At 32.8% G+C, this 22,001-nt stretch overlaps 1 protein-coding gene and 1 pseudogene across 1 annotated transcript; one reads left to right on the forward strand and one right to left on the reverse strand.

The window, feature by feature from the left end:
* Positions 1-6,498: 6,498 nt before the first annotated feature.
* Positions 6,499-8,700, forward strand: LOC110422499 (AAA-ATPase ASD, mitochondrial pseudogene; annotated as a pseudogene).
* A 300-nt stretch (positions 8,701-9,000) lies between these two features.
* Positions 9,001-17,184, reverse strand: LOC110422717 (DDT domain superfamily). The gene is made up of 12 exons (XM_021436733.2): positions 16,243-17,184; positions 16,037-16,147; positions 13,781-13,867; positions 13,635-13,672; positions 13,478-13,559; positions 12,620-12,726; positions 12,307-12,463; positions 11,118-11,210; positions 10,893-11,016; positions 10,617-10,659; positions 10,297-10,479; positions 9,001-10,218 (listed from the first exon to the last, which is right to left on the reverse strand). The coding sequence occupies exons 1-12, from the start codon at positions 16,666-16,668 to the stop codon at positions 9,483-9,485; spliced, it is 2,187 nt and encodes a 728-aa protein (XP_021292408.1). The 5' UTR covers positions 16,669-17,184; the 3' UTR covers positions 9,001-9,482.
* Positions 17,185-22,001: the final 4,817 nt, after the last annotated feature.

Below are 22,001 nucleotides of genomic sequence, written 5' to 3' on the forward strand. Positions count from 1 at the left end.
GTGGAGTTTTTTATACATGTTTAGTTCTTAGACCTTTAAGAAATAACACTCCCGCCGTGCATAAAATTCATCCACTTATAGAAGTGTGATTTTCCAAACTTGTAGTCCAACTAGCTTCTAAATATCTTTCTAAAACTTATGGATATCCATTATGGAATAAACCATAATTGATTGTTTTCTTTAAGTACCTGAGTACTTTATTTATTGCTTTTCAATGCAAGTTACTTAGATTACTTGTGTACCTATTTAATTCCCTTTTAGTAATGTTAGCTCCATAATAATGAGGAAATATCTAAGCCAAGGGGTGAATTGAATTTAAAATATTCTTTTCAACAAATCAAACTTTTAATGAAAGCAAGCTTGAAGGCAAGTTCTCAAATTTGTTTTCACTTTAAACATGACAAAGGAAATTTAATACTCAACTTAATGAACACACAAGCTGAAAACAAATTTTCCAAATTCTTCAAAGTAAAAATGCACAAGTGTAAAAGTGAAAAGTAAGTGAGCTGTAGGCAAATTTCTAAAACTTCTTCAACATAAAGGGCACAAGTTCAAGGAGTAAAAAAAAGAAAGAAAAGACACAAAGAATTTATAGAGGTTCGGCCCTCTCCATAGGTTCCTACATCTCCTTGGCTCACCAAGGAATTTGTAATCCACTATAAAACTACTTTTTCAAAGGATCAAACATAACCTTTACAAAACACTACTTTTCATGGATCAAGCATAACCTTACCTTTTCATGGATCAAGTATAACCATTGCCTTTTCAAGGACCAAGCATAACTATTGTCTTTTCAAGGATCAAGCTTAACCTTTACAAAACACTACCTTTTGAAAGCTTAAGCATAACTTTTTTTCTCTCATAATTTTAAATAGAAAAGATACTTGTAGAAGGTGGATTTTGCTAAGTAGGTACATTGATAGAAGGGTATGAAAATGATAAAGATGATTACAAAAGATAAGAATGAAGGCACAAAGAATTTGAAGCTCAATGATAGCTTAAAAACTAAGTAGAAGAACGTGATTTTCTTGCTCTAGCTTGGTTTCTTTTCATTTTTCCTCTTTTTCTTCATATCACTTGATTCTTGATCAAATGATCTTTTCCTTTTCTCTTCTCATACCCAAAATGTGTTGGAGAAGTCATTTTTATGCTTGGATAAAGTTTGGAGCCATTAAGGATGATTTGGTGGAGAAATTAACCATTTTTCTTGTCTTTTTTGCGTCTAACGGCTACTTTCTAGAGTTTGAGAATCGATCAATGGATTCTTGAGAAGTCAATTCTCCTTGTCTTTAGAGCATTCTATTTTCTGAGAATTGATCAATGCATTCATGCCTCTGAAGCATTTTGTTTTTTGAGAATCAATTTTTACATTCTAGAAACATTGATTTTTCTCATCCCAGATTTCTTGAAAATTGATTTTTACCTTTCCAGAAGTTGATTCTTCTTTTACTTTAGGCACCAAATTCAAAATTCAAATTTGCTTTTGCTTGCCTCATTCTTATCCATTCTCCAATCTCTTATTCTTCTTCAAGTTTTTTATTTTTCTCTTTCTATAATTTCAAGAATCGATCACTTCATATTTGAGAAATCGATTCTTGCTCTTCCAATGGCATTTTTATCTTTAAGAATTGATGTTTCCTTTTCAAGAAGCTGATTCTTATGGCTTGAACTTGGAATTTAAAGTATCCAAAAGATTTTTCTTTTCACAAATAACTTCAAACAACAAGTTCAAAGATCATTTAAGTATTGAAACACTAAAGCACCTTAAAAGCATTCAAGGATCTCTTAAACAAGATATTTTAATCATTTTTTGTCATTTCAAAACTCTAGTCATTTTAACACTCTAATCATTTTAAAGCCCATAAAGATAACATTTCTGAATAACAAATGCTATAATTGGCTTTGTACATGCCATTGTCATACATTAGGCAATCAATTACGCTTGCATACTGTAATTGACCAAGTGCCCTATCAGCATTACACACTAATTTATTTTGAGGATCCATGAGTATAAATGATGATATAAAATCATTAAGATCAAACTTTCTAAGCACTTTCTCAATATAATGCAATCGTGACAAAATTATGTTATTTTCTTCTTAGAATATTTGAACTCCAAAAATAACATCCACTACACTAATATCTTTCATTGAAAAATTAAAGGACTTCTTTGTTTCCTCAACGTAATCTAAATTCGTGTTTAATATTAACATGTCATTTATATATAAGCAACTTATAACTACTTTATTATTTTGGGCTTTGCTTTATATGTACTTATCATACTCATTTATATTGTAACCAACAGCTAAAGCAACTTCATTAAATTTTTTATACCATTTTTTAGTGCTTGTTTAAGCCTAAACAATGATTTGCCAAGCTTACAAACCTTATGCTCCTATCCCAGAATAATGAACCCTTTTGGTTGCTCCATGTAGACTTCCTCTTCTAATTCATCATTTAAGAGTACTATGTAACATCCATTTGGTGAATTATCAACTTATAAATTGATGCAAGTGAAATTAGAAGTATAATTGTAGCAATTCAAGCTATTGGAGCTTAAATGTCAAAGTAGTCAATTTCTAAATTTTGTGTAAAGTCTTTCGCTACTAACCTTGCTTTAAACTTATCTATAGTTCCACCACTTTCGTTTTCCTTTTAAAAATCCATTTACAACTTATTGGTTTATAACCTGATAAAAGATCAACCAAAATCCATGTGTTATTTTCCATTATTGAGTCCATTTCACCATTGATTACTTCCTTCCAAAATATAGTCTTAAATCTTTATTGTCTTGTCATAAATAACAAGGTTTGAATCTATATTAAAACAATAAGAAATTTTATTGTTTACATTTTTGCTTGTCCATTCCACAGTGAACATATAAAAATTTGGTCCAAAGTCTTTTACCTTTCTAACTTTTTTTTTCCTTATTTCTCAACAAGATTCTTCATTATTTTTATTGTGTTCTAATGAAATATCATTTGATTGAACAGATTATAATGGCTATAGGTATCTTGAAATAGATTTGAATCTATTTTCATTGAAAATTGCATCTCGTAATTAAAAAATAGGGATCATTGAAATTAAATCATTTAGTTCAATTACCAGGGTTATCTTAATTTCCTTTCTAAGAACTTTATTTAATATGTGACAAGCTGTTAATAAACTTTTACCCCAAAAACCTTATCCGTGACCAAAATACAATATCATTGCATTTACCATTTTGATTAAGACCTAATTTTTCCTTTTTGCCACACCATTATTTTATGATCTTTGAGATACGAAAATTTGATGGACAATCCCGGTGGAGTTAAAATAACTTGAATAATATTCTCCACCTCTATTTGGTCTTAAGTAGTGGATAAAGGATTCATAATGCAATTCAATTTATGATTAGTAGATCTTAAATTTATCAAGCACTTAATCTTTAGAATGCAACAAATACACGTAACAATATCTAGAGAAATCATCAATAAATGTGACAAAATATTTCTTTCCAACCAATATAGGTGCACTATGCATATCACAATAATCACATGTATTAGTTCAAGTGATTTTGTAATTCTTTTAACCTTAGAGAAAGGATTTTTGGTTTTTTTTTTAATGCGCATGTATTGCATTTATCAATCTTTTGACTAAAGTTTGAAATTTAAGTCTAACTTTTACATGTCATCCAATCTTCTATACTTTAAATGGCCTAATTTATAATACCATAAATCAGATTATTTAACCATATAAGTAGAAACAACACTCTTATTCTCATTGTTATTAATAATATTTAGTTTAAACATTTTCTCACACTTATTATATTTCCCAACAAATATTCCTTCCTTGGATAGAATAAATTGATCTATCTCAAATACAAGCTTGAAACCAAACTTATTCAATAGATCCAAAAGCTAAATTCTTCCTAACTTTTCAAAAAAATATGCATCTCATAAAGTTAAAGTTTTTCCAAAATTTAACTCAAGTTCAATAGTCACTTTGCTTTTAATTGTTGTTGTAGAAAAATTTTTCATGTATAGTAAATTTCCATATTCACTATGTGCAAAATTCTTGAACATGCTCTTGTTTTTGTACACATACCTTGTTGCTCCTGAATCAAACCATTAGGCATCATTATCCTCGAGGACATCAATTTCTGAAATCATGACCACAAAGTTTTTAAAAGTATCTACGATTGAAGAAGTGTTTTTCTTCTTCAGTAATCAACATTCTTCATTAAAATGTCCTAGCTTTCCGCAATGGAAGCCTGTGCTTTCCTCTCTTTTTTTTTTAATTTCGATCATTGGCAATTGATCTGAACTTTTTTATGGCAAGCTTAGTGGTCTTTGCCTTTTCTACATAACATGCACTTTAGCTTAACCAAAAACAACATTTTGTTTTTGTTTCCAATATTCCTCCTCAAATCAAAGATGATTTGCTAAAACCTCAAGACTTATTTTCTCTTTCTTGTGTTTCAAACTTCTTTTGAAATCTTTCTGTGATGGAGGAAGTTCATTTATTATAGAGGAAATAACTATAGTTTCATCTATGTTTATCTTATATTGTTTAAATTGATTAAACAGTCTTTCAATTTCATGCAATTGTTCAATAACACATCGGCTATCAACCATTTGGTAGTTATTAAAATGACTAATAGGAAATTTCTTATTAGTTGCAATTTCTGTCATATACCTGGCCTCTAATTTGTCCCATAATATTTTTGTAATAACTTCATTCTAGTATGTGTCAAATAAGTTATCAAATAGATCATTCAAAATGTGAACCTTACAAATATAATCCACATTATCCCATTTTTGGATTACTTTGATTGTAGAAACAATCATTTTCATTCTTTATTGGTCTAGGAGTAGTCAGTATGTAGACTACCTTCAACGTTGAAAGTAGGAAATGCATATTCTTCTACCATCTTAGAAACTTTCACCATCGAACTAGTCTAATTTTACAAAATCATAAGTCAATTCCGTAGTATTCCATTTACAGCAATCATTGTTAAATCAAAATAAAACCTTAAAATTGTTGAAACAATGAACTGGAAAATAATGAAATGGCTTTAAAGTGTTTGATTAAGCATTCTTTCAATTTCATGCAATTGTTCAATGACAAATCGACCATCAACCATGTGATAATTATTAAAACGACTAATAGAAAATTTCTTATTGGTTGAAATTTTTGTCGTATACTTGGCCTCCAATTTGTCCCATAATAGTGGCCTCATTCTAGTATGAGTCAAATAAGTCATCAAATAGATCATTCAAAATGTGACCCTTGCACATATAATCTGCATTATCCCATTTCTACATCACTTTGCTTGCAATAACAAAATTATTTTCATTCTTTATTGTCTAAGAATAGTCAAAGTGTAAACAACCTTCAATGTTGAAAGTTGGAAATGCATATCCTTCTACCATTTTAGAAAGTTGTCACCATCGAACTGGTCCAATTTCACAAAATCATAAGCAATTCCTTAGTGTTCCACTTACAACAGTCATTATTAAATCGAAATAAAACCTTAAAATTGCTGAAACAAAGAATTGAAAAATAATGAAATGGCTTTAAAGTGTTTGATTAAGCATTCTTTCAATTTCATGCAATTGTTCAATAATAGATCGACCATAACCATTTGATAATTATTAAAACAACTGATAAGAAATTTCTTATTGGTTGTAATTTCTGTCATATACCTTACCTCCAATTTGTCCCATAATATTTTTGTAATAACTTCATTATGGTCTGTGTCAAATAAGTCATCAAACAGATCATTCAAAATGTGACCCTTGCACATGTAATTTGCATTAGCCTATTTTTGCATTACTCTGCTTGTAGTAACAAAATCATTTTCGTTCTTTATTGGTCTAGGAGTAGTAAAATCGTAAACAACCTTTAATGTTGAAAGTAAAAAATGCATGTTCTTCTACCATCTTAGAAAACTATCGCCATCGAACTAGTCCAATTTCACAAAATTATAAATCAATTCCCACTTACAGCAATCATTGTTAAGTCGAAATAAAACCTTAAAATTGTTAAAACAAAGAATTGGAAAATAACGATATGGCTTTAAAGTGTGTATTATTGCCATTATCTTTAAAGTTTTATTTGCCTCCACTATTAGTGGGCAAAAAAGTTGTAAACGATAAATTTTAAACATACAATGAAGCCCAATGACTGATTGCCCTTTGAACTAATGAAACTATCCATTGGTGTATGACAAGATTACTAAACTTTTATACAATTTATGCAATAAAATAGTATCAAAGAAATGTAGAGAATATTAAGAAAAGAATGATAGATTGTTTTCCCTTTAAAACTAGAGGAGAGTCTAGTTATATATATATATATATGTCTATTCCAAACAAACACAATTGTCTGTTTTGAACATACTTAATTATTGATTTTTCCATCAGATACAATTTTTTGAACAAAAATAATCATTTGAACAAATTTAACTGTTTGAGCAAACAACTTTTAAACAATCCTAATTGACCAAAAACTTTTCCTTCCCATTTTCTCAATTTGTTATTGTTGAAAATGTCCAACAATTTATTTGTTGAAAACCACATACACATCTTTTGTCATTTTATACCAACTCCTGCTCTCTTCTTCCAACTTTTTTAAGTGAAAAAAAAAATGAAGTGCACTTAAAGGAAGCTTTCATCTTTTTCACTAACCCAAAAGCCAAAGAAACAGGCAGAAAGAAAAGGATTTGCAAAGGATTTTTTGTTTTTTCCTTCTTAGAAAGAAAAGGACTTGCAAAGGATTTTTTTTCTTTTTTACATGAACCTATAGCATAGAAACACCAGCCTTTGCAATAGCCTAGTGAAAAAACAAAGAACAAAACAAGGAAAGAAAGGAAAGGATTTGTATTAAGCTTTAGAGACAGCCAAAAAGAAGAACAAGAGAGAAAAGGAGATCAAAGGAAACTGAGGATGGTGCCCTCGACAATGAGTGAGATGTGGACAACAATGGGCTCAACCATTGCCAGCTTCATGTTCCTGTGGGCTATAGTTCGCCAATATTGCCCGTACGAGGTACGCCGTCACTTTGAAAAATATACTCAAAGAATTATCGGCGTTTTCTACCCTTACATCAAGATTTCAATCCATGAGTTCACTGGAGATCGCCTGAAGCGCAGTGAGGCTTATGTTGCTGTCGAGGCATACCTGAGCGCTAACTCTTCCAAGAGCGCTAAAAGACTCAAAGCCGAGATGGGGAAAGATAGTACCAACTTGGTTCTTAGCATGGATGAGTATGAGAGGGTGACAGACGAGTATAGAGGAGCTAAAGTCTGGTGGGTTGCAAGCAAAGTTGTGTCGCCAACGAGGCCCATGTCCTATTATCCGGAACAGGAGAAGAGGTACTATCGGCTTACATTTCACAAGCGGTACAGGGAGATGATAACTGGGGCTTACTTGGAGCATGTGGTGAAGGAAGGAAAGGAAATCAGGGTGAGAAACAGGCAGAGGAAGCTTTATACTAATAGTCCTGGGTATAAGTGGCCAAGCTATAAGCAGACTATGTGGAGTCATATTGTGTTTGAGCATCCGGCAACATTTGAGACAATGGCGTTGGATCCAGACAGGAAGAAGGAGATTATTGAAGATCTTGTTACTTTTAGCAAGAGTAAAGAGTTTTATGCTAGGATTGGAAAGGCCTGGAAAAGAGGGTATCTACTTTATGGGCCTCCTGGGACTGGGAAATCGACTATGATTGCTGCAATGGCTAATTTGTTGAACTATGATGTTTACGATCTTGAGTTAACCGCAGTGAAGGATAACACGGAGCTGAGAAAGCTGTTAATTGAGACAACCAGTAAGTCCATTATTGTAATTGAAGATATAGACTGCTCCCTTGACCTCACAGGTCAGAGGAAGAAGAAAGCAGAGAAACCCTCGCACATCGATGAGAAAGAAAAGATGGATAAGGAGAGGAAAGAATCAAAGGAAGAAGGCAGCAGCAAAGTTACTCTTTCGGGGCTATTGAATTTCATAGATGGACTCTGGTCTGCCTGTGGGGGAGAGAGGTTGATCGTGTTCACCACCAATTACGTGGAGAAACTCGATCCGGCTTTGATTAGAAGGGGCAGGATGGACAAACACATTGAGCTTTCTTACTGTAGTTTTGAGGGATTCAAAGTGCTCGCAAAAAATTACCTGAATCTGGAAACCCATCCAATGTTCGACACAATTCGTGGGTTGATGAAGGAGACCAATATCACACCCGCCGATGTTGCAGAGAACCTAATGCCTAAGTCTCCGTTAGACAATGCTGAGAAATGTCTTTCAAGCTTGATTCAAGCTCTTGAGGAGGCCAACGAAGAAGCTGCCAATAGGAATGCGGAGAAAGAAGCAGCGGCCAGAAAGATAGCAGAGCAGGAAGAAGCGACATCCAAGCAAACTGAGGATCCCATTCCTGCCAAGAAACATGTTGGTCGATCCCAAGAGAACAACAACTAGACAAATAAGCCTTGGTGAATTGATGTAAGCAGGTTCCCAATTGATTCCTGAGCAAAAATTTATTATATGCCCCGATTCATGCAGTGGTTGTTAGAAGCTATTCTATTTAGCTGTTAAGAGCAGTAAGCTACCAGATTAGACAAAAGTATAGGCACGGGCAAAGTTTCATTTAGACAACTTGAGCAAAATATGAATGTTCATTTAGTGCCGGAAAACAAAAAGATAATAATTCCAGAGCAGTGAGTGTGATAACGTTATGGTAGTATTTACATATATATATAGAGAGAGAGAGAGAGAGAGTGTGTGAAAAGACTGCTGAACGGGAAAAATGAAATTTGCTACTCGGGAAACATTCATTTGTTTTCCTTATTCACACTACTCAAAAAGGAGATAGCCCTTCCAAGAAACACACAGACAACGATAAAGGCAGTTTCAAATTAAGGTGATCAATGCTATGCAGCACACAACCCTCAAGTGTTATGATCTGACACTAGCGCTACAAACTTCAGGGCATAGGAATATTACAGATTGATTTGAACAAAGGAAACGGTAAGCACCTTTTATGGGAGGATGGTTCCATTACAATTAAAGAGAAAACCAAAATCATTCTATCGGAGGGGCCCAACCAACCCAGAAGCACGAGGGTAATAAAATATTAAAAAACTACAGGGCTTGACATCTAAAGCCAATTTTCTCAGTTACAATATTAGTTAAAAAGTTATTGTACATTCATTTGGATAAGCTAAAAGAACTCCGAACGAATCCCCAAATTCCCATCGACCCGCCGTAGGTTTCTTTCAATGTAGACATGCTAAAAAATGACTACCTAATCTACATAACTCTCATCATGTTGCTTCCCTGCTGCAAACCCTGAATGAATTGCATCAAGGTAGAATAAAGCCCCGGAGGAACGCTGACCATAACTTCCTCTATAGGCTTACTGCAAAATTTATAAATTTGACTATCATACACTTAGCTTCCCCAGGAGAAAATTACAACCCTTGCTCTCCAGCAGACAAGGAAGCTCTAGAAATCATTTCTGCCATCATCTTTCATTATTGTATTTGGACCGTCATCAAAACCAGAACCAGGAGCAAGCTCATTTAGGTCAAGGAAGCGTCTTTTTCGTACACCATCTGCTTCATCTTGCCCAAGGCCATTTGATTGCTCCGGTGGCTGGCTTTGCTCTTTATCTACTGTCTCAGAGTTACCTGCCACAGGTGGATCAACTTTCATTTCCTGGTCATCAGTGCCATTGGAATCTTGACTTCCTGCTGAATACTCCTCATTCTCACTTGCATCTGAGTGTTCATCTGATGGATTGGACTTTTCTGGTTTTGACTCTGTTTCAGATTCTGACAACTCATACTGTCTATAATTAATACGATTTCTGGTGGCTCTTTTACTACGCCTTAGACCTGACTGAAGCTCATCAACTGACCTTAATTTTGTTTCCCTCCGAGTGCGGCCAGGCAATTTCTTGAATTTTGGGGCCTCATCACTGTCCTCACTGATACTTAACGAATCCTCTTCTTCTTCTTCCTCCTCATCTTCAGCGTTTTCCTCATCCCAACGGTATTCCTCATCTCCTTCAGAGCTGCTCGATTGCCTTCTCCTCTGTTTTCGTTTTCTCAAGTATTCCTCATCATATATAGCTTCCCCAACTATATCATCATCACTGTCAAAGTCTGCCTCGTTATCTGAGACAGCTTCAACGAATTCCTTTGCTGAATATCGTTGAGGTCTCTGCCTCCGCCGATTGCTACAAGTGATCATATAAAAGTTAGGGCAAAGTTTTACAGCAAGAATAGGAAGCCCTACAGCAATGAAATTATCATACCTACGATCCAAATCCCCAGATTTATTATCATCAAAATCATCATATTCAGGTGATTTGGGGGACAGTAGATTGTAATTGTCCTGTTCAGCGGCATCCGAAGGACCACTCAATTTACCATTTGCAGAAGGCTCAGGTTTGGCAACATCTCTTCTATTGAGAGGATCTGGGGATGGTGGTTTCCGCCTGACACAGGTCAGATGTGAGAAACTATTTTAAGGGCAGAAAATATAGGTACAGATGATTGCAAGTAAAAAACCAAATAATAATAAACCCACAAAATCAATGGGCTCTGGAACATGTCTAGGTTATAGATTACATACTTGGTGATCTTAATAGCCTCATTTATTGACCGATCATAATCATCTGCAAAATCATATGAAACTATATCAGCTCCTTTAAAAGCATTTACCCAGAATCTGAGCGTTACTGATCCCATCATAAGTCAGTTTAAATTTACATCATATCTTAGAGTTGATATTTGTTCTGCTAGTATTTATTGCCAAGAGCCAAACATTACTGGAAAACTTGGATCTCTTGTACTTAACACAGCAAAAATCCAGGGAAAAGATAGCATGTTGGACTTTGCCGTTCCTTACCAAACGTGTAAGTGACAGGTTTTCTGTCCCGAAGGGAGCGTCCTGGAGCAAGCCCGTCAACAGCCAAGAAGTTATCAAGAAGAAGAGCTTGTCTATGTTGTTTTTTCAGCAACCTCTCCTTTCTCTGAGGAAAAGAAAGAATGAGATTCAGAAACAATTTTTACTTCAAGTGAAGGGTGACAATTCTGAGGTGCTGCTTAATGACACCAAGCAACTCTTAGGTACCTTGTGTTCCTTTTCAATCTCAGGAAGCATGTCATTCTTTAACTTCTTCCCTAGCGAAGCCTCTGTTCTATTTTTACTGGCAAAAAGTTTCTCCTGCAGCAGCAAATGGGCAAGATAATATGAATGATAGGATCAAATAAAAGCTGAAAAATCTCTGCATTTCTAGCAAATAACAACCCATTGTAAGACCTATACACAAAAATCGGTCTCTTCATCACCGGTAGGTGGATGGAACATCTTCCTCATCCAAGTTCCATACGACACAAAATTTTACATGTCTTGTTATTTAGATCAGAATGGCCATACCATGTAATAAACAGGACAGTTAGTGCCCTGCTCCATATTGTTGATTCCATACTTTAAACCATTATCCATCTCTAGCGGCTATTTCTTAGCTCTAGTGAACTTCAGACCACCTCAAGGCCAGTTGTTTAGAATTCAATAACATAGCTCTTCATTTTCAAAATCTTCTCTCACTGTCAGCAGGAATTCCCCTACCATTTCTTCCACATATTGCCATTGCAATTTTACTCAAAAAACTAGTATACAGAGACCCTGCTCATAGAAGTTGCTGCTGTATTGAATAGTTTGGCCTTCACTAGATGATAGGGCTAACATGATATCATAGTGGAGGGTGATGCATTAAGTACTCCTGCCCTAAATGAACAACATTATTATTTATCCCACAAGATACGCCTGTCTACTCCGTCCATGCTTCAGCTAAGTTTGCCTCGAGGATAAACATTATAATACATAAATTCGTTTGGCCTTTTTTCTATTAAAAATCCTGTCTGAATTTTCAATATACTGTAACTCTTAAGGAGCACAAGATGTATAAACCATGCAAGTTCAACATAAGACTGCTCAAAAGGCAAGTTATCCAATTTTCATCATTGTGTATGTATGTATGTATGTACCAAAGCTCCTATTAAGAGCAACGGGCAGACTTTTAGATCCCACTTTGAAGCATCATAGACATTTAAATCTCTATTGCAATAAACTTGTCTTAATATATAAATTTATATTTATTGTTTTAGATTTCTGTGTTTATATATAATTATGTGTAAATATTTCAAACATTGGGAAAGGATTTACTAGAAATTGCTTAAAACTAAATCTAAATGAGAACTAAAGGTGAAGATATCCACAGACAAAACATTCACAAGGACGGACCATTATAGCAACTTACAGAAGCATCTTGAAATTCTTCCAAATTCGTTGCAACTGTTTCCCACAGATATGTTGCACTATTAGGCACATGCGAACCTTTCATCTTGGCTTTCTTAAACTCAACTTTCCTTATTTCCCGGTATAAGCGATGACCAACAGCAGGATCATCTTCATACCTGCGCAAACAACAAACAAATAGCTTACACAGTTACACAACAATGCCCAGCAGAGAAATCTTCACAGCTATAAATTCTCTACCAAGATCTGCATTCAAATGAAGCAAGCAACAAGGGAAAAAACTATGAAGCATTTTGATAACCCAGAAACATTACCAGTAACTAATTCCCTGAGAATCACCTCCAATACGTTCCTTACGAAAGGCTGAAAGTTGAACACCATGTTTAAGTGAGTTGTCAATATAGTTCCGGATGTCTTCTTGCTGCAAAAGATCACATGGGTTCAACGGCCTCATTAATCGAAACAATATATTACACACACACGCACACAGAGGATAACAGATATTATAGATTACACACACACACAGAGGATAACAGATGTTGCATCTCTTAGCAATCTCCAAAGACATCATATTAGATTGAAAATATGATTTGTGATCACATAGAATTGGAAAAATTAAGACAATAAACAAAAACTCCCAGTAATCAACCATGCAGTAGAGGAAAAGCTACATTACTTGTCTATAATGAGCATATTACAATAACGTACAAGATTAAAGCAGACATTTAGATCTAAAAATAATTGCCATGAGGAGCTATTTACTTGGTTAGGTTGATAGCAAAAACTTTTGATATAAGGTGGTATTAAAAGAGAAAGCCTCCATATACATGATGACAACATCTACAATGTATAACGAAAACTGTATAGACCAGCATGTTAATGCATCAATGTTTAATAAAATGCAACTGTAACACAGGTCCCAAGTAAGGTCAACGGGTGTCCAACCATCAAAGTATCCAATCCCAAGAAACAGGGATTACTCCATTCAGGACTTATTTGAAATGATTAGAAACTTAAATTTTAGTGCCACCAGCGTTACATGAATAGACTTGATGCTGCCCTCAAAATTACAACATCATATTAATGGGAAATCAAAGTCAAGATCAAGATAAGAGAAGCATCAAGCATTTACAATGAAAAGGGAAAAGAAAATTTATTGCTGATGATCAAACCTCAACACGAATGTCACATAGTGCTTTCAAGATCACAACACGAACTCCAGGATCAAGAGACTTGTATACTTCAACCTCCACCCTAAAACATTAACAATCATTAGAAACACTAAAAGCATTACACGTTATGGTATTCCAAAGATGCATGGCAACTCACCCATGTGAAGCAACAATGGGAAGATCCCCATCTGCAACCTGCAGACATGTAGAGTTTATAAGAATATTGTCTAAATATGAAAGTAAGATATGTATACTGCAATTTTATTAAACATTGGATATATAGGACTATAATGGTCAAGTTACCCAATGCCACCAGTCTCTTAGTTTTCTGCAAAGAACAGTAACCCAGGTATCACGTGTAAGGGCCATCCGAGTAATTGGAGGGATTGCCTGCAATGGATAAAATTATATCAATAAGCCATTACAGTTGCAGAAGCAAGTGACAAAACTTGATTTCAAGCAGCCTGAGAAGAATACTATCAAGAGAAGGAAACAAATTCTGTAACCACACATATGCCATTGGCCAACAAACTTAACAATATTCAGAATCTAGAAGCAACTTAATAGTAAGGTTGTTTCCTCTGCAACTAATTCATTTAAACTGTCTGTCAAAAAGTAAAAGAACCATTGACACATACCAAAGAAAATACAAGAAGATACAATATGAGATTCCAGGTTAAAAAGCTTCAGTTTTCTCAATGGATTGAAGATTGTACTGTTCCATGAGGAATTCAAATAATTCAATAATTTTGTTTTAGCTGACTTCTCCATAAGAGAAGATAAAACACCTCATATGAGCAATGAAAAAGTTTATTTTGCAGGGTAGAAAGTTGAAAAACTCAAACCTCAAATGAAAAATAAATCTCTAGATAATCATTGTAAATGTCATTGCTGAATAGGATAAAGAAGAAGTATACTATAATGGAAAAAATGCGAATAACAAAGTTATTTGGCTTCATATCCTTCTCTTTTGGTCCCAAAAATGTTCAGAAAACTTCAAGCAAGCCATTGGAATTAACAAAATTCAAGCAAAATCAATCTCACTCACCTTTCATTAAGTACATCCTATTTCATGATGATAAACACCGCCAACAAGTACATGGACGGTTAGCATTTTTATCATCCTAAAAATTCTTTTCTCCAATCGCATTCAACAAGTACATTTACAAGTAGCATTGTAAATGTCATTGCTGAATAGGATAAAGAAGTATACTGTAATAGAAAAAATCCGAATAACAGAGTTATTTGGCTTCATATCCTTTTTTCTTGGTCCCACATAGGTTCAGAAAACTTCAAGCAAGCCATTGGAATTAACTAAAATCAATCTCACCCACCTTTCATTAAGTACATCCTACTTCATGATGACAAATACTTCTTAGCCAACAAGTACATGGACAATTAGCATTTTTATCATCCTAAAATTCCTTTCCCCAATCACACACAAGTGTAAACAGCCATAATTTCTTAGTTTCATTGTCATTATGAGAGCAAAGAATCTCCTTTTAATGCTTAAACTGCACAAACTACATACAAATTTCTAACGCACATTTTGCCACAAAAACTGTCTTATACACAGAAGGAAGACAAAAGGACTACAAGGCAACCAAGCCCAGGCAGGTAGGAACCACATATCAGATATACATTAGAACCAAGCCATTGACCTACATGTGATGAGGTTCTAACAATTTATACAACCAACTGCAACTCATATACAATTTCCATCCAACTACAAAGATGAATATGGTTTAGGATTTAGAATTATATTATTGGCAGTTTTTGTTCAGTTACCAATAATATTGCTTACATAACAACTACTTACGGTCACTTAAGGTTTTAACTTTTCATACATATCGCTATCCCCAAACCTTTCAAGCACAACTCTTCATTGTTGCATCAAACCTATGTTTGGGTTAGAATATAAGACTCATCGAAGCTTGACGAAGAATCAAGTTTTCTCATGTTAGATATACAGTCACCTGAATTATAAATATCTCGAAGGAGAGAACTTATTCATTTAACTATTTTTTGCATGCTCTTTCTAACTGCATTCAGAAAAAATTAAGAAAACAGAGCCCAAGAATATGAAAATCACCCTCAAGACCCTGTCCAAGAAGAAAGTGACTTGTGTGTTACGAAACGATTTCCTGGGAATCATCAATAGCTACAGCTATCGAAGGGCCCAATCATAAGACTTGAATATAAACGCAAAACAGCTGCTGCAACTGCATCCCATGAAAAGACTTGTATGCCAATAGCTTCATAAGGGCATTAACTTCTTAACTGAGAAAGCCATACTTCAAGAGATTGATTCTGTAACCATCCAATTGTTGCTCTACCACGTTCAAAGTACTAAGTAAAAAATCTACACTCCCACATAGCATCTAAACTAATGAACTTATTGCTACAAGAAAATTCAGACTCAAATAGAACGCATTTCCTCAATAAGGACTAAGGTAATGCCAACAATCGGGAAAAAAACCACATACAGAAAAAAGGATAAGTTTGAAGCACCCAAAATAAAATAAACCTTTTAAGAGTTGAAGAGAAAACAGAGCCAACCTTTAACAAAGGAATATGAATATCTCCCAAAGTATCATTAGGCGTAATCAACGCTGTCTCAAACTCCTCCGCCGAGAACTCCACATTTATATTCAGAAGCGGCCTGAAAACCTATTACACTCAAAAACCATTAGTTCCCAACAAAAGGCAAAGCTTCATAAGTAATAAATAAATAAAAACTAAACAACACAAGGAATTGAACTTACATGCAAGAAATTAAGTACTGAAGCTAACTCCCACATAGACCGAATGCTCCACCTAGGCAACTGTGATGGCTCCGGCGGCCCAACTAACGGAGTAACGATCTTGCTACTACCGCTGCATTGCTGCTGCGGGGACGAAGAACCATCATTCTCGTCCTTGTGTTGGTGTTGCTGCTCTTTCTTTGCCGGCTTCTGTCGCCGCTCGATCGCGGCTTGCTGTTGCTGCGCGTAGAGCCGCTGGGCAGCTCGGATTGTACAAGCCCGGGACGGGCGATTGCTTCTTGTTAACGGCGGCGTCGGCGTTGGCGTTGCGTTAGCGGCGGTGGTTTCTGGGGTTTGGGTTGTCTGGGTGTCGTTTTGGGCGGGAAGGGTGTCGTTTTGGGGTGGGTCGGGAGGGATCGGAAGGGAAGGGGAGGAATCGAGGGACATGGTGGAATAGGGAGAGATCGGGGAGAGGGTTTTACGGGAGTTATGGTGGGACTAAGTGCAGGGGATTTGCATTATGGAGAGCGAGGGAGAGGGAGAGAGAGAGAGAAAGAGGAATTATTTTGAATCAAAATCAAAGTTAAAAGGATTTTCAAGAAAATGAAATAAAATAAAATAAAAAAGAGAGAAAAAAAAATTACGATCCTTTTATTGATGGTGGTTTGTTTGGGTTAAGAGGAGTGAAGAAGAAAGGAGAACCAAAGGTCCAAATCATCCTTCTTCATTCACATACAGCACTACTTATTTTTCATAATATTAATAATATATTATTTTAGCTTTCGTATGTGAAAAATCAAAAGGAAATTTGGGGAGCTTTCAGTTTGGTAAGATGGAAATGAGGAAGCGAGCGAGAGAGAGAGGGGAGGGGGAATTCGGGAAGAAAAGTGTAGAGAGGAGGACAATACCTGGGAATTTGGTAGAGTTGGGGTTTACTATTTTTACTTTTATTTTGACCTTTGGGTAATTTTATTTTTTAGTTTCTGTGGGTATTTCTTTTTTTATTTATTTTTTGGGAACTGGGCTGCATTTGCTTGATTTTGTTGGATTTTTCTTGGCTTTCTATTGGTTTTTCCCTCTTGGAGGTTGGAACCCTAGGTAAATTTGTTTATCGTATAAGGTTTTATGAGTTGGGAGTAATATGGGCCATCTTTTCTTTGAGGAGTGTACTTTCCCTCATATCTATTTTTAAACTAACTTCTAGTCTCAAATTTATGGCACATACATATTACAAACTTGTAGTCTCAAACTGAGCATGTTCTTATCTGATAGAAATGCTATACCAATTACCATGGTGTACAGATTTCACTCTATCATCAATATAAATCAAAGTTAATTAACGCTTTGGTGATGGAAATTGGATACAAATTTTCCTTTTATGTCTTCAAGCACAAGAATAATGCATACACATGCATACATACATATATATATATATATATATATAACAAGAAGGATGGGAATAGGGTTTTAAATTCATATTTAGATCATTATTTTTTTGTATAATATTTAAAAAAATTTAAATTATTATGTAAAATTTAATAAGTCATTATAGTTTTATTGTGTTCAATTAAGTTTTTATATTTTTATTTTAAACTAAACAAGTTATTATAATTTTATTTTTAGTCAAATAAGCTTTCATAACTAATTATTAACTTAGTGAAAATGTCATTTGTCATTTTATCACATGTAATACTAACATGATATATTAACATATAATTAATTGATGATACTGTGACATGCTAACATTTCATAATTGATGATAACATAACATATTAATATGGCATAATAATATGGTTATATGGCATTCTTCACTCTCTACATTAACGTCATGTCATATATAAAATGATAAGTGGTATTTTGATTAATGATAAATTATCAACCATTAGTTATAGGGGTTTATTTAATCTAAAATAAAAATTTAGGTACTTGATTGAACATAATAAAAATTTAAGAGTATATTGACATATCATAATTAATTATAACATATCAACAAAAGAATAAGAGTTTATTTGATGTTTTTAAAATGATTCAAGGCTATTTTAAGCATTATGCCTTTTTTTATTTAAATTTTCAAGTGTCTATTTTTCAATGCTAACAAAATACTTAAGAAAATTCTAGATATAATGCTTGAAAAAAATCGCAAAATTATTCAAGAAAATTCAAATAAATCTCTATTCTTCACTTAATCAAATCTTAATACTTTTATTTTGGGTTAAATAGACATTTATTATGATTAACTAATTGTCATTAATTAAAATATCATTTGTTATTTTATACACATATAACAATGATGTAGAGGGTTAAAATGTTACACGACCATGTCATTGTGCCACATGGTCATCTATTATGACATGTCAATATACCATATCAGCATCACATGATATAAAATAATAAGTGATATTTTAACTAACAGTCGTTAGTCAACAATTAGTCATAAGAGATTAATTAGCTTAAAATAAAAGTATAAGAACTTAATTAAACATAATAAAAGATAAGAACTTATTTAAATTTTCCTGAATAATTAAGACACTTTGTTAAATATTATGTCAAAATTCTATGAATACATTCCTTTGAAGCATTATTTGCTTTTTACACCTAATAGTTTTAAAAGTTAGATAAATTGTTTCTTTACATTGCATAATTATATTGATCTACATAATTACTTACAAGTATATATGGTAATCAAGTTAGTCTTGAACTTGTACCTTAGAATGGTTGCAATGGTGTTCCACATTAGAGTTAAAATCGACAAATTGCTAATATTATTTATTTAAATAATTTTGGAAAAAAACATAAATAATTTGTTTCTTTTTATTATGATCTTTATAGGAAAAAAAAGCCTTAGAACTCTTACCTTTCATCCCATAATGGGGAAGAAAACACATTACAAGAGGAACTAGATATTTATCATAATATTTTAAATGAAAATTGGCAAGTTTTGAGAGGATTACCAAGAAATCAATGAAAGCTAGATATTATTAGGAAATAAATTAATGATACATGATCACACAACAGTTCACAAAAATTTGAGAAGCATAAATGTTCATTCATTTTTCACACATCAAATTCTACTGAATTCTAGAAAAGAAGTTAAAAATTATCAATATTTAATTTAAATATATTTTTTCAATTCATTTCCATATTTGTTTGGAAAGGTTGAAATGTTAATCCAAAAAAGCTATTAGCTTTTTTTTTTGTATTTAGAAGAAAAAAAAACTTTTACGAATGTAAAATATTTTACAGGTTAAAAAATTTATGTTGATCAAAATAAAATGTCTTCCATCCGAGAATAGTGTAAGACATTTTTAATTTATCTTACCCTCTCTCTTACATCAATTCTATATATTTATTATTCTTTTTCTCAATAAGATACCATTAATTGTTTTTGTTCAATTATTTCATTGAAATCATATCACTATAATTATCTTTACTAACATACTACAATCTTTAATATAAATAAATTATAAGCCACAAATGTTTCTTAAGATTCGGATTTGAATTTCAATCTTCCTTTATTCAATAAAAAATAGGTAAATTGTAAGCTTTATCTATTTCTATATCATTCTTATAGAAAAAACCAACAACCAAGGCATGCCTTACAAACAAAAGATAATAAGACCAATTGTACTTAATCAATAAGAAGTTTCTATTTTCTGAAAAGACATAATGTTTACAAAAGTTCTTATATTTTTATTTTAAGTTAAATTAGTTCTTATGACTAATAGTTAGCCTAGTCAAAATGTCACATGTTATTTTATATCACGTAATGTTGATGTGATATTTTAATATGTCATAATTGATGATGATGTGACATATTGAATGTCATAATTGATAATGATATGCATGTTAATGTGACATGATGACATGATCATATGATATTTTTACCATTCACATCAACATCACATCATTGCCATGTGGGCATAAAATGATAAATAATATTTTGATTAATGACAATTAATCAACCATTAATTATAAAGGCTTATTGGATCTAAAACAAAAAATATAGAGATTTGATTAAATGTAATAAAAAATCAAAATTTTATTTGAATTTTTTTAAATAGTTCAGAAGTTTTTCAAATATTATATCTTCCAATAGTCATGAAGGTGTAAATAAGCACAAGCTTCATTAATGATAAATGTAGTCACATATACGTCTAAATTGGGCTCCTATTTTAGCTTTTTTATAGAGAAAGTGATGGCCCATAATCCAAAAAATATAAAAGAAGCAAGGCAAGGTATTTTTTCCTTCTTTGCAAATTTCTTGCATTGATTTTTGTTTTTAGCTTATCTTGCTTTTTTTTTTTCCACTGTTTTGTCCTTTTAGTACATCTTGCTATCGCGATTCGATGGTTCATTCTTTTTGCCTCTCCTTGCAAGGTTTTTTGTGGGTATATATTGGATCAAGTGGGTGTGGGTTAACTTTGGAAGGTCATTGTCCTGCATCTCTATTGTTATCTTTTGAGAATTCTGTTTTGTGTTTGGTAGTAGTGTTTCAATCTAAGGTTATAGTCTAACTGTTAATACTTGAGTTTAAAGTGTATAGTTGGTTTTGATTTTCTTGCCCAAACAATAAATTTCGTTTGATTATTCTTAATGTTTGCTGAATGTTGTTCAGAAAGTTAGGGAATAGATTTGCTTTTATTACACCTTAGGTTTTTGAAATGTGTTTACAAAGAATATATTATTACCAACATCTGTTCATTAATGTTTGTAAACAATACTCTATTTACGTTAAATTGAAAAAAAGAATATCATTTTCCTTGTGTGATTTTTGTTGTTTAGATTACAATTATTGTTACATTCTCTTACTGATTTTTTATACTATTCTTAATCATCAATAGAATGATGATAATTTGTGTAACATCTGTTCATCATTTTTATGTTTTATTTATTTTATATTAATGTTGATAAAAAGTGCATTGTTTAAATTAAACTGAGAAAAGAGTGCTATTTTTTGTGTGATTTTTATTATTTTGATGACAACTATTGTCGTTTATTCTCTTAGTGAGTTTTTCTCTTTATTTGCAGCTTAAATTAAAATGAAAAAAGTTGTCATTTTTCTAGTGTGATGTACATATAAAGTTTGTAGGTTTTTTTTTATAAATAATGTTAGACATAGATGATGTTTGACTTTATCTGTTGTCTTTTGGTTGTCAAAGTATTCTGTTTTGATGGAAACAGCATTCATCAATCAATCAATCAATATTTTATTTTGAGAGAAACACCATTTTCAATTGTTTGTTGTCATCATTGTTCTAGCATTTTGATTGAAATGTTTCATTATTATGCTTGCTTACAAATAATAATCTATTTATATTTAACTGCAGATGCAACCTAATTTTGCAATTGTGATTTTTATTATTTTGTTTACTATTATTGTTCTATTTTATTGTTGATTTTTTTACACTGTTTACATGTAAGAGAGATTTGAATCAAATGTGTAATTATTTAGCATACTATTGGTTGTTGCTAAGCTAAAAAACAAATATAATTTTATTATGCCTTAAGTTTTTTGAATTGGCAGACAAAACCAAAGTACAGATTTAGTTTAAAATTTGTTATAACTTGCATGTCCATAGAGTAATAAATATTGAGTAAATAACTATATGTTTATGTGTATATTGTTTTTTAAGTTTACCTTTTGTTGTACTTGATGATTTGATGAAGATTATACTCATTGTAATTAATACTTGCTCTATTATTATACCTTTTTCTTATAGCTTCATACTGTTCTATCGTTTGCCTACACCTCTCTATGCTTTTTTGTATGATATGTTGAT

Source organism: Theobroma umbraticum, unplaced genomic scaffold (genome assembly GCF_002168275.2).
Source record: "Theobroma umbraticum cultivar Fairchild unplaced genomic scaffold, ASM216827v3 scaffold_146.0, whole genome shotgun sequence".
Lineage (NCBI taxonomy): Eukaryota > Viridiplantae > Streptophyta > Magnoliopsida > Malvales > Malvaceae > Theobroma > Theobroma umbraticum.